The sequence below is a fragment of the Apteryx mantelli genome, chromosome 12, assembly GCF_036417845.1.
Source record: "Apteryx mantelli isolate bAptMan1 chromosome 12, bAptMan1.hap1, whole genome shotgun sequence".
Classification (NCBI taxonomy): Eukaryota; Metazoa; Chordata; class Aves; order Apterygiformes; family Apterygidae; genus Apteryx; species Apteryx mantelli.
Window position 1 is genome coordinate 8,265,567 of NC_089989.1, and position 12,853 is coordinate 8,278,419.

The 12,853-nt window shown below is 37.6% G+C and overlaps 1 protein-coding gene across 2 annotated transcripts in view; it reads left to right on the forward strand.

Moving 5' to 3' along the window:
* The first annotated feature begins 969 nt into the window (after positions 1 to 969).
* ACAD9 (acyl-CoA dehydrogenase family member 9) overlaps positions 970 to 12,853 on the forward strand; it is a 28,119-nt gene continuing 16,235 nt past the window's right edge. Inside the window, exons 1-7 of one of the 2 annotated variants that reach the window (XM_067303831.1) lie at positions 970 to 1,109; positions 2,560 to 2,653; positions 4,933 to 5,034; positions 8,097 to 8,203; positions 9,687 to 9,787; positions 11,558 to 11,636; positions 12,653 to 12,827. In XM_067303831.1, the coding sequence (XP_067159932.1) occupies positions 984 to 1,109; positions 2,560 to 2,653; positions 4,933 to 5,034; positions 8,097 to 8,203; positions 9,687 to 9,787; positions 11,558 to 11,636; positions 12,653 to 12,827 (784 nt within the window). In that variant the 5' untranslated portion in view covers positions 970 to 983. Of the gene's footprint in view, positions 1,110 to 2,559; positions 2,654 to 4,932; positions 5,035 to 7,324; positions 7,536 to 8,096; positions 8,204 to 9,686; positions 9,788 to 11,557; positions 11,637 to 12,652; positions 12,828 to 12,853 lie in introns of those variants that run through there. The other variant, XM_013947818.2, reaches the window with a different exon arrangement.

Genomic DNA, 12,853 nt, shown 5'->3' on the forward strand with positions numbered 1-12,853 from the left:
TTTATCTAGACTACAGGATTAAAGGATTTACATTTTACAAGCTATAGTAAGTATAAAGCAAAGTAAATCCATTTGTGTTCTTAAGATTCATTAGGCTCATATTTACCTTGAAATACTGGCTTTTGTTCAGCCGTTCAATGCTGTTTTGTTAAATTCATAATATTTTGAAAGTCTCCATTGACAGAACAAAGCAAAATAAGGATCACTGAAGATTGCCAGGACTAAAGTGATTCTTAAAAGGAAAGATACATAAATATAACTCAAGGAAGCAAATCAGAGGGTAGGAGTAAAGACAACTTTAAAGGACATGAAAGGTGTATTTCAAACAAATTAATTTTACCTTTGCGTAAATGAATTTTAGTATGCATAAACAATGTGTCAGTGAAAACTCTTACCCATCCACAGATGGGAACAGTAGGTACTGGGTGGTGATACAACAAATTAAACATCTAACAAACTAGACTAGTGACCCGTCTTGTACAGGAATGGATCACTGTTTCTTTCGTTACCAAATTTCAGTATTTAGTTAATTACTTTAGTAATTTTGCATGGTTTTGCAAAAACATGTGCGTGATCAGAGGAGGAGCTGCCAGGTTAGTGAAGCAAGACTTTTTTTTTTTGGAATGAATGAATGAAAAGAAAGTAAATTCTTCCTTTTAACGTATAATTGATGCAGTGCGTTACATTAACTCTTAAGGATTGTAACCCTCCCCGAGCTGTAGTGGTGTGAAAGGAAGGGGTTTTGCCATCCGCCCTTTCGTTAGGGGAGCACATCACCGTGCGGGCTGGGGGGCGGGACCCCTGGGAGCCCCCCGGCCCTTGTCGCGGCCCGCAGCGGCTGAGGGCGCCGCCGCCCTCCATCGCCCCCCCTCCCGGCCCGCGCGGGCTCCTCCCAACGGTCGCGCCTGGGGGCGGGGCTCCGCCTCCTCGGGGGCGCAGCGCCGTCACGTGGCCCGGCGGCGCCGCGCGGGCAGCTGGCGGCCATGAGCGGCCTGGTGCTGCTGCGGGCCGCGCGCTCCGCGCTCCCCGCCGCCCTCCGCCGCCACCTGCGCACCGCCGCGCCGCGCCCCGCCTTCGCCAAGGAGCTCTTCTTGGGGAGGCTGCGGAAGGTGAGGCGGCGCCGGGGTCCTGCCTCGCGCCCGCTTGCGCGCCCCGCGGGCAGCGGTCGGCGGCGCCTCGCGGGGGGCGGGGGGAGCCGTTGGGGGAGGCGCTTCCTCCCGCGCGCGCCGCCGGCCGTTACCGCTGACCGTTGCCGGCGGCCGCTGCGCGGGGCGCGGCCCGCCTGAGGTGCGTGCGCTCCTGCCGCCCGCACCCGGGCCGTTAACCCCTGACAGCGGCTGTAAGCCACCTGCCCGAGCACGGCGGGCTCCGGCAGAAACACAGCGGCCGTTCGTGTGCGCCGGGCATCGAACAACCCCGTGTCGTAACGCGCGAGTTCGTAGTCTGCGTTTACCGCGAGGAACGAGACTTTGCGCAACTGTGTACGGTGTTAGGAGATAAAAGCTCTTCCGTGTCTGGAGAGGAGCCACGGGACACCGAAATGACAAATTTCAGATGTAACTACTCGTTACTCCAAAAAAAGATTTAGAATATGCATTTAATTGAGTTATGGGGTTAAATAAATTAGAAAAAGGCATGACTCAAGTCCACCAAAGTGATTTAAATCATAAATTCTGCCAGAACAGACCTTGTCAAGTAAAGGGTTGTGAAGGTTAGTGATCAGACTCCATCACATAAAACCTCAGTTCATGTAGGTCTTTTTTCCCCCTCAAATTTCAATCTATCCATTTTCTGAGAAACTATTGCATTTTTCCAGATCCTGAATTTTTAGAACTGACATGGTTCTTGGGAGTATGATGAATGGTTTTGTTTGGGTAGAGGTAGAATCTTCCATTTAGGAGGGGAAAGACAAAAAAAAATTAGAAGCACGCTTATCTTGTGGTCTTTAACTTCTGACATTAGTTGTTTGGGATTTTTTTTTTTTTTTAATTTATTCAAGGCCATGCTTGGCTGTCAGGCCCTACTACTTGCAGGTCGTGACCAAAATGGTTATATAAAAAGCCCAGCATACCAGGTTAGTGATAAGGAGCATTATGGAACAGTACCCACTAATCTATGTACTCCTGATGTTAAACAGGCAGAATGTGCTGTATGCTTCTAAGAAACAGCATTTATGGTCTGAGCTTTGAAAACACTACAATACTAAATTAGTTCTGATGCAAATGAAAATTAACTAACTTTTTTAATCCCTAAAAACGGGATTGCATTGACAAAATTCACGGTTGATCAAGGATTTTTGCATCCCAGTAGCTCTTTAAATCTCCTTGTTTCTTCCTGTAGCCATGTTTCTCTTTTTCAGGTACTGGCTTTTGATTTGTTTCAGTATGAAGTACATTTGAATCCTATGGATTTCATCGGATAAGGCTCTTTCTGTTACTAATTCCACAATTCTCAGCTTTCACAGTTTTTGAGAGTTTAGTATTTGGAAGGAGCATGTTCTTAAACTTTTATTTCAATTAGACAATTCATGCTTTAAAAAAAACTCACCTGCTGTTTTAGGAAGAAGTTTTTCCTTATCCAGAAATTAACAATGAAGAACTAGAAGAGATCAACCAGTTTGTGGGACCTATAGAAAAATTCTTCAATGAAGAAGGTATAGTTATTAGTTTCTTATCCGTGTAATTGATCTAGTGATTACAAAATGGTTAAATTATAGTAGTTGCATAACATTACTGTAATTTAAATATTTATTTAATGCATTTGTTACCAGTTATACAGTGCTGCTATATAGGTACATTCATATATGGCTTTTTTGTATAGATTACTTGAAAGCTGAGGAGAAGAAATAAATCTTGAAAACAGAAGAACAACTACAAAACCCAACAGGAAGTAAAAGAATTCTGAGATAGAAGTAGGACTTGAAATTGTTTATAGTTCAGCTGCATATAGCTATTTTCCACTTAATATACTGTGATATTTTTGTGAAAATTAACTGACTGTACTAAAACTTTCTTTGCAGCAAAATTCAGTAGAGATTCATAAAAGGTGACTACTTGAGAAGCTATGAAAAATCAAAGGTGTTTATGTCTTTTCAGTATTAGAGTAGTGGTTCTATCTGGAAAAATTTGTATTAGCTGCATACATTTCAATTAGGGTCACAGGGTGTTTCTTCTATTACTGATGCAATATAAAAGCTAATTCAAGAACAGTTGCATAAAACTGTTTTTACAAACTGCAATTTCTGAGTTAGTTGAACAGTATCATCTCAGATTTCCAGCTGACAAAAGTCTAGATTGCCAAACACTCCAGGAGTTTGAAGAGGCCTGTGATTGTCATGGATTAGAATTTATGAGATCCAGATAATTTTAACTATGAAAGTATAACATTGCTCACTGACAGTAAATTAAGAGCTTACACAGGTCTTATTTTTTAATTCTTTGCTCTGTTGGGGAACATAATTCATTGAGTAAAAAAGTTGGTATTTAAGGAAGGAAGGAAGGAAGGAAGAGAAATGTCAAATCACAGTGTCTTAACTGATGATGATGGAAACTGCTCATCTTTGCCTGAATTCTCAGCTATTTTTGTTCAGGTATTCAGGGTAACTTATGGGTGTGGTAAAAATAGGTTAGGGGAGCAGCCTTAAAGAAACTTGATATGGTTGGCATTAGGTAAGGAAATTCATCTCAGCAGGAGTCATCCTGAAGCTCGACATTCTCCAGACTGCTGATAGGCCTGTATGGGCACAATGGAGAAATAAGTGAAGAAACACCTTTCTCTCCCAAAGCAGCTGATGGCATACCACAAATGTATTTCTACTACGCTGTAGATTTAAAAAAAAGTCTTGTTAAAATGTGCTTTCTTTCTGAATAACTTCTCTTTAAAAAGCACTAGAGCTTTCAGTTGCCTTCCCCCATTAGATTTTGTATAGAAGTTGCAGAATTATTTAACTGTGGTGAATATGAAAGTTTCTTTAGGTAAGTGCCATTGCTTCTGCGGAGTTATTTCTTTTCAAGTATTTTTGGAAACATGGCTTCTTGTCCTTTTTCTGTAGCTTACAGCATTCCTGAGCTGCCTAATACATATTTTTGCTGTAACCCTACAGAACAGCTCTTGTAATCCCCCAAGAGTTTTAATAACTCATAAGAACAAGATTTCTGCAATTATCCTGTTTGGTTTTTTCTTTTTTTTCTTTTTTTCATCATGGCTTGGACATAGTTCAGGAAGTAAATCCTAGAAATGTTCAGCTTAGTCTAGTCATGGAATCTGCTTAAGTATGTATGCACAACCTGTACGCATAGAAATGTTTGAGTTAATGGAATAAAAACCAGATTTTTCCCACTTCCAAGTTCTTTCCCTTATATGACATGACTTTATAGCCATAACCAATATTCTTGGGACCTTCCACTTGGTTCTGTATTTTGACTTTGATCAAGTAAAAGGGTGGATTACTTAGGTGGCGTGTTGGTTCCATGTCATAATGTCTTGAGCCACTAACCAGCCTAGTGCATTTTTAATCTTACAGTAACCAGTTTAGGGATTGAAACTTTTCCAACTGCAAGAGGAGGGAGGCAACAGGACAGTGAGTAAGAACAGACTAAACCTAGGAGTAATTTCTGTGAACGTAGGGATGGGAAGTAATGTCTGTATCTGGTGCAAGAAGCGCTGTGTCTTTACTAAAGATGCTTCAGAAGACTACAAGAAAAAACTTATGGAGGGAAGCGGTGTGGTCCTCCAACAGCCCCTTTTTCTATTAGTTCTTCACTTAGTCTTTCTTCAGTTTTGGGCTCTCAAACTGATAGGTTAGAGGTATACTGCTGCTATCTTGTAGCATACAGTGGCCTTGACTCTGATTTGAGAACGCTGCAGTCTCTGACCGTTTTTTTCTGTACTAAGAAACAAGCTTTTAAGTTATAAAACCGTCTGTATTTTTAGTGGACTCTAAGAAAATTGATCAAGATGCAAAAATCCCACCTGAAACTTTAAAAGGACTGAAGGACCTGGGTCTCTTTGGCATGCAGATTCCAGAGGAATATGGTAAGTAAAAGAACACAAAAGAATAACCCCATAGTCTTCTGGTCCTTCTTTAATAAGTAATGCAATTTGGAGTCTTGCAAAATGTCTGTACTAATCTATATTTAGTCATTTGAGTTGGATGCCTGAGTTAGGAGCCCAGGCTTTCTCTCATGCTAACAGAGATGTAGGCAACAAGAATGTCCGTTGGCTGTGCAGAGCGCTACACATACGCCTAGCTTAGGTGCCTAACTTAGATAACTAAATTTAGACGGTGTAAATCCCCCTTGGCATAGCATTTTCCTTTTTGTTCATTTTCTTGGATGCAGTAGAGAAGCTTGACACTGTGTGGGACTTACAGCACTAGTTGATGATTTCTAAAATTGTACTGGGTTAAAAAGTATAGCCAGGCAAACTGCAGTGTCTCATGGAACTGATTTGTTAAAACTGTCACCTGTCACTGCCAGCCAGGAATGTGTTTGGCCATCTAGAAGTATAAAAATATAATTTTCATTTATTAAAAGTATAGCTTTTGTATAAAAACTTTCCTATGCAATACTGAACTTATGTCTAATGTCTTAACTTAAGCTTATGTCTTGGAGGATATAATAATGCTAACTGAGATCTGAGACATTAGTTCCTGAGAGGATTAGCCCCTAAATTTGCAGAGGAACTTTGAAGAAAGTGTTAATCATGTTCTTATTGATAAAGAGAATTTGGGATTGAAACTAATATATAACATAAAATATATAAAGTAAGAAATGAGATCCTCAAATCTTCTATTTTCTGTTGTTAAAGAAGCAGATTTTAAAAAGAGGAACTCACCGGAAGACAAAATAGTGTTTGACCACCTGCAGAAACTAGTTTCACTTGGGGAATAGCTCATTTTTGAGAAGCATAATGTGAAATGTCATTCATTTGTTTCAGTGACTGCAGTAATACTATTTAAAGCTGGAGACACCTCAGTATTTACATTGTGTTAAAGCAATATCCTATTTTTCATAGCATTTTTGTTACTCATTCTTTATTTATTGTATTAAGCAACATAAGTGGTGTTGCTGTGCTGAACTGATTTCAGTTCTTCAAAATATGTTTCCATACAAATTCATTAAAGTATATTGGACAACTTACATATACCGTAACATGATGTAATCGCTGTTGATTAATTACATTTGAAATGCATTAGAAATGTGTGTTTATCATAGGTATTCAGAACTAGGCAAGGATGATAGGAGAGTAAGATAGAAAAGAGATTCATAAGCTCACATCAAGGTTTTTCTATTCAGGATAATGTCCTGGAAGGAGAAAGATGTGATTCTGGAAAATAAATGAAGTTAATGTGGGCTAGCTCATCTGCTAACTTAACTTTGATTAGCAGTTTCATAGTCCTGTGGTCTTGTAATCATTTGTGCGGGATAAAATTCAAAAGATGGAAAGCAATCACCTTATTACAAGCAAGCTACTTTTCACTGCACCATAGCTAATACATTTCTAATGAAGTTAGTTCATGTTTTTCTGTAATTTAAACCTGCTATATTTTTGTTGGTGGTATTTGTTTTGTTTTAAAGCTCTTCAGTCACACATTCAGTGCTCCTTTCTTTCCATGGTATTTTTCTTAACCGTTTTTAATAGTGGCATAATTGCTAGAGGTATTAAAACACAAAATATTAATGGGAAAATAGGAGCTTACGTAAATCATGTAACAACAGTAGTCTCCAAGCTGGATCCTTGTCCCAACCCCTCTTAGAAAGGGGAACAGAAGTAAGAGAGTGTGTATAGATCGGAGGAGTGCAAGTTTTAACTAATATAAGCATGCTGTGAAGGAAAAGCAGGTGTAAGAGGCAGTGATTTAAATTAATGACATAGGGGAGGCTGTAGCTGAGCTTGTTCTTGCACTTACTCAATATACAGAAAAAAGTAGCACTATTGAGAAATCTGCTGAAATAAGCTGTTCATTATCTTCACTGCCACAGCTACCCAAAGTAGAATATCATTAACCGAGATAAAAGATTATCTGGATTAAATAAAATTGTTTATTCAGCAGTAATATATAAGATCTTATTAGCTTATGCAGACATTGGGGGTCCTAGAGCTGAAAATACAAAGTCCTTGCGCATTAGATCCATACAGATGTATCTCTGATTTATCCTACTTCTGTTTTTTTCAAGCTCCTTACAAATAAAGTCTCATATTTGCAGCAGCAGATCATAAAATACCCTCAAAAGTTGTGTTTTAGTGTCAGGTTCCTTTCTTGATATATTCATGTTTTTGGATTAAAGATGTTTCTGAAGTATTGTATTTTATGCTCTCTTAGTACCAGTTCAGAAGCTTGAATGGGAAACTATCTTATGCCAGTTTTGTTGCCTTGGATGTTTTCTGCCCTGTTTCCCGTGAAGCTGGGTTTTGCCTGGCTGTTGTCAGTTGACTTTGTGTATCAGTACCAGAGCCCGCCCTGTCCTGAGACGTGTCAAGCGCTGCTCCCTCTGCTGCTTGGTTTGCAGCTGGTCAGCTGCAAAGCTTCATATGTGTGTGTATATATATATATATTTATTTATTTATTTATTTATACTTATGTATATATATGGGTTAATTGTCTGGTTTTGTAAGATAGCATGGAAACATCACAAAAATTTGGATTTTGTTCTGTTAGCACAGAAATTTAGAATAAAATAATTTTTATACCAAACGTTTTACCATTTTCACATGTAGACTATTTAAACAAGTCTGTTTTCTACCATTTGATGGAATATGGTGTATTTGATATGCATGCACGTCCACACATGCACAAACACATCTGCTTTATGAATAGAACTAAAATCTCCACTTCAGAACAGCTCGTGCTTATAGAAAAGAGTCACTGTTTTCAAGATGCATTATTCTGGAACAACTGCTGCAACATGGTATTTATTTGTGGACACAATGTATCCAGTATTGAAAGACTATACTAAGGCATTCCCCGGTTAACAGCCTTGTATTATTGATGTTTCTTTACTTGAAAGGGGTTTTTTGAGGGAGGAGGGACAGGAAGGAGGTTAAATTCTAAGGCTATTTAGAATTACATGAATAAAAAGCAGTATCTTTTCCAGGTGGTCTTGGTCTATCAAATACCATGTATGCACGTTTGGGAGAAATCACTTCTTTAGATGGATCTATAGCAGTTACTCTGGCAGCTCATCAAGCTATTGGGCTTAAGGTAATGTTCTTCTTTCATGTCAAGTAGTTCTATGCTTACATAAAAAAGGTGAGATGAAGTTTGCTTAAATACAGAGTGTAGGTGTGGTAACTAGTAACAAGTAAGAATTACCTGTGAAGCGTAAATGAGGTGCAGTGACTTCAGATGGGTCGTTAGAGTGTGCCTAATACCCTCTGCCAGTGGTCCTGTGTAAGGCTTACATGCAGCATAAAGACTGAATATGAGGTGTACAAGAAAATGTTTAATCCAGGAAACACTGAGATAAGAGTTCTTAGAAAAAGTACTTTAAATGATCCTAAGTTTTGTAAATTTAGCAAGCTTGATAAAAGTAACTGGAAGAAATATTGAAAACAATAAAACATAAGGAGGACTAAAATTATGTGAAGGTGGCACAACCATGCAGAGAGTTCAGAAGGCTGCAACTTTTTCTAGGTGAAAGAGGCTGAATATTGAGGGAGCTTAGACAAAGCTTATCCAAGATCAACATGTTATAGCTAGCATGCGAATTTTAAACTAGTTTTTTAAAGTATAATATAGCCTTAAGTATCTTACTTTTTAGTGCATTTTATGTTACGAATGGTAGTAGTATTCTGAAACTTGGAATCACTAAGTTCTTCTTAATAACAAAAAAATCTTTATAGAATTGAGCAGATGAGGCCAATTAAAAAGATCTATTCCTCACCTTAACTTACAGTTTCCCCGTTCATAGAACAGGGATAGTGAGCTGACCTGATCTGTAAGGTACTCTAATGAAAAGTGCTATATATAACTACTGTTGTTTTCCTGCTGTGGCCGGGTTGGTCCAGTTGGTGTTAATCCTTCCTAATTTTGTTGAGAATCTGTATCTTCACTATTTAACAAATGATTATTTAGCTTGATCTTGTATTTTTTGTTTTTTGCTTGTCCTTCACAAGAAACCTGTTGTATAAAAAAATAAATACAGCTCTGTACAATCAGAGATAATTAAAGTAAGTGCACTTCTCACAAAAAGTTGTTGAAAGCTAATGTAATGAAATAGGTTGGAAACCAAGTAAACAATATCTTCTGTACTCTGGTTGGGAGCTTTGAAAATTCATGCCTTTTGCTTTATTTAAATAAAGTCACTAGAAATAGTAATGAAGGTATAACAAATTATAAAGGATGGACTATCTCATTGCCCATGCCTTTAAGAGCAGCAACTGAGTTTTCAGTTACAGTGTTCATGTAGTGAAACCCACCCTAGAAGGCAGTCTTAATAATTAGCCATTTCCTATGGATGTTTGAACAAGTATGTGATAACTTGAACATATTTTAATGTCTGATAAGTATAATCTTATCAGACATTAAATTAAATCAGACATTGTTTATTAAACTCTCTTAATATTACCTGATTATGTCATATAATCTGCAAATTAAACTTCCTGAACTTGAAGTAGTTTGGCAGCTTAATTTCTTTTCACACATTTTGATTGCTGAAAAGTTTCCTGCTGATTTCTTTATGTAGGGAATCCTCATTGCTGGCACTGATGAACAGAAGGCGAAGTACCTGCCTAAATTGGCATCTGGGGAGCACATTGCAGCTTTTTGTCTCACAGAACCAGGAAGGTACTGTTTTTATAATTGTAAAAGCTTCAGGAATACAAACACTAAAAAGATTTTTTTTAAACTTATTTTCAGTACAGTGGTTGGTTACTGTATTAAATCTTTACTATTTTATGTTTGCAACATCAGTATATAGATCAATATCTGTAAAAAAGGTACACTTAAAGTCATGTAATCTACCTTTCCCCAAGGTGGTACTTAGGGTAATTTTCATGAAATCACTAACTCTTGTTTGACTTGAGCTGCACTATTTTTTCCAGTTGTTCCCATCCCACTTAATTTCTAGCATTGCTGAATTGAATTGAAAGGATACTTTGTGCTGTTACTCCTCTAGGCTGCTTTCAGTTCTTTCTAAAAATTATAAAAAAATCTGCGCCAGTATTGAAGGAACCACCAAAAATAAGAAGAAGAAATTCTGGTCTTCCCTTAGAGTCTAAAAAAGGCATCTTTGTAGTAGCAACTTCATTTCAAAGACAAAGTTGTTTTATTAAGCTTATTTATTGACTGTGCTAGTACTGCAAATTGTTTTAATGCAGAAAAGGTGCATTTTTATTAAAAACATATAGGCATATCGTTTACTGTGTGATTGTTAACAAAACTGATTGAAGAACTTTGAATGTTGGATGTTGAATCTTACTTATTCGTACAAAATTATAGTTTGAAACTTTTTTGAACTTTTGTCTTCTAGAATGACTCACAGTGAGCATTTGATTTATGTGCTAACTTTCTTGTTGTGATGAATTAGAAACCTCCCAGCCATTAGTGTTGGTTTTTATTTGTTGTCATAAGCCAGGTTTTTGACTTACCCTCTAAAATCTCTTCCATTTGCAGGTAAAATTTATATTAGCACAGACATTTTAACAAAGTGATCCATGCAAGTGATTCTGAAGTAACACAAGTTACAAGTGCTAACCATGCTCTTTTAATGTCTTTATTTAGCCCTGTATTATTTAAAAAATTGTCTTAATATCTTTAACTTCAGTCTTCTCAGATACCTTAGTTCTAGCACACAGAAGCAATTGTTTTTGGAGCTCACTTTTAGAAGTCTAACCCTATTAAAATATCAGCTGAGATCTGGTTGTTCAAACAACTTACCAACTTTCTTCAGCTGAAACCCCCAGATAAGGCATTATGGCATTTTAATTTTTGGAGTTCTAAAAGTGCAAATTCTTTCAAAGGGGAGATTATGTGTTGCTTGTTAAATTACATAATACAGTGGTGATTGAAGAGTGTGTTTGAACTTGGGCACAGAATATACACTTTTGATTGCCTTGTTGCAATTGACCTGCTAATTTTACTGCTGTAGAAAGTACATAACGTGTCCAAATGATCATTCATAAAGACTGTCACCTGTTCATTTATTTTTAATTTCTCTTGAGGCTTTTTTCTTTAGGACGTACAATCAGAGTATGAATTTTTGAGGAACAACTTAGATCTTTTAAGCTGGCTATGTTTTAGGATAACATACTCATCATGTGTTCATATAGCTCAAACTGCAACTCAGCAAAGTTGCTTACATTGCACTCTAGGAGGTTCTAATCAGGTCATCAAGTTAATCAGCGGAAATGTCCTTTCAGGTAACTTAGCTAGATTTCTTTAGAGCTGTTGGATCTAATAAGTGTCCCTCTTACTTAAGAACTGTAATTTATATACCACTATTTAGTACAACTATAAATGTTCTTTTTAAAGGATGGGAAGAGGGAATAAACTGTACTTCTATTTTTTAAAGCATGTTTATTTATTTAATCATTAACAACTTTTTTTGGCTTTTAGTGGAAGTGATGCTGCATCCATCCAGACAAGAGCAACCCTCAGTGAAGATGGGAAATACTTCTTATTAAATGGCTCCAAGGTATTTGCTCACAGAATGGAAATAGGACAATTTTTTCTGTTACAAGTTCTATAGAAAGTATTTTTGTCTTTTGCAGCATTGTAGTTAGCTGCTTCTGCTAAGTAAGAGGCTAGCTTGGGAGCTGCATCAGGCTCTTGGGGATTTCAAGCTAGTCAAGAATGACCAGGTAAAAAAGATAATTCATGTCATTTGAAGGGTAAAGAGAATAGAAAAGCACCCAGCTTGGGGAATAACCTTCACTAAACTCTTGGTGAGAAAGGTATGAAAAAGCCCTTCTTAAGTTCCTTCTCTGTATCCCCAACTCCTGCTGTTTGACTTTCCAGGGAGTGTTATTTAGACCCCGCTCTGTGACTGCAAAGACAAAAAGAAACCTGAAACCATTCCCCCCTCTTTTTCATTCTTCATCATGCAAAACTTTGTAGATATTTTTGGACAAAAACTTGACAGTGCATTGGAAATAGGGCTGCTTAGAACATTCTCGCTAGAAGAAACAATGGAAAAATACACTCTTGAAGATGTGCACAGATGTACTGGATTCAACAGCATGTGATACATTACAGACTTAATCTGTAGTTGTGGATATATTTGTCTATAATGTGAAGAGACCCAAGCTATGGGAGAGGCCCTGCAGATGTGGCCTGATTGAGTGTTTTTCATCAGAGGTGAAATTAAGCAAGGTGGGACTTCAGTCTTTATTACCTATGTACCATTCACATGTGTTAAGTAAAAAGGTAAACAAGCTTTTGTGAGAATACACCTTGTATTTAATTTTAATTTAACTCAAATGTGTAATACAACTGATTTTTATAGCTGCTCTGAACTTACTCTCATGCCAGCTTTTCCTGGAAATGCATTCACAAGAGGCAAAACTAGTAGCAGAACAGTGATTAGAATTTAAGGGAAGAAGAAACAGTTTTTCACCACTCCGTTCTTTGTTGATGTCTATTATGAAACACTTAAGAACAGCGCTCACAGAATCAGAATAATTACACTTACTTCTTTTCTCTCTCAAACAGGTTTGGATATCAAATGGTGGCCTCGCTAATATTTTCACAGTATTTGCTAGAACAGAAATTGTTGATAAAGATGGAACACTAAAAGACAAAATTACTGCTTTCATCGTAGAGCGAGATTTTGGTGGAGTCACCCATGGGAAACCTGAGGATAAATTAGGCATTCGAGGATCCAATAGTAAGAATCACTTAACAGAAATTGTT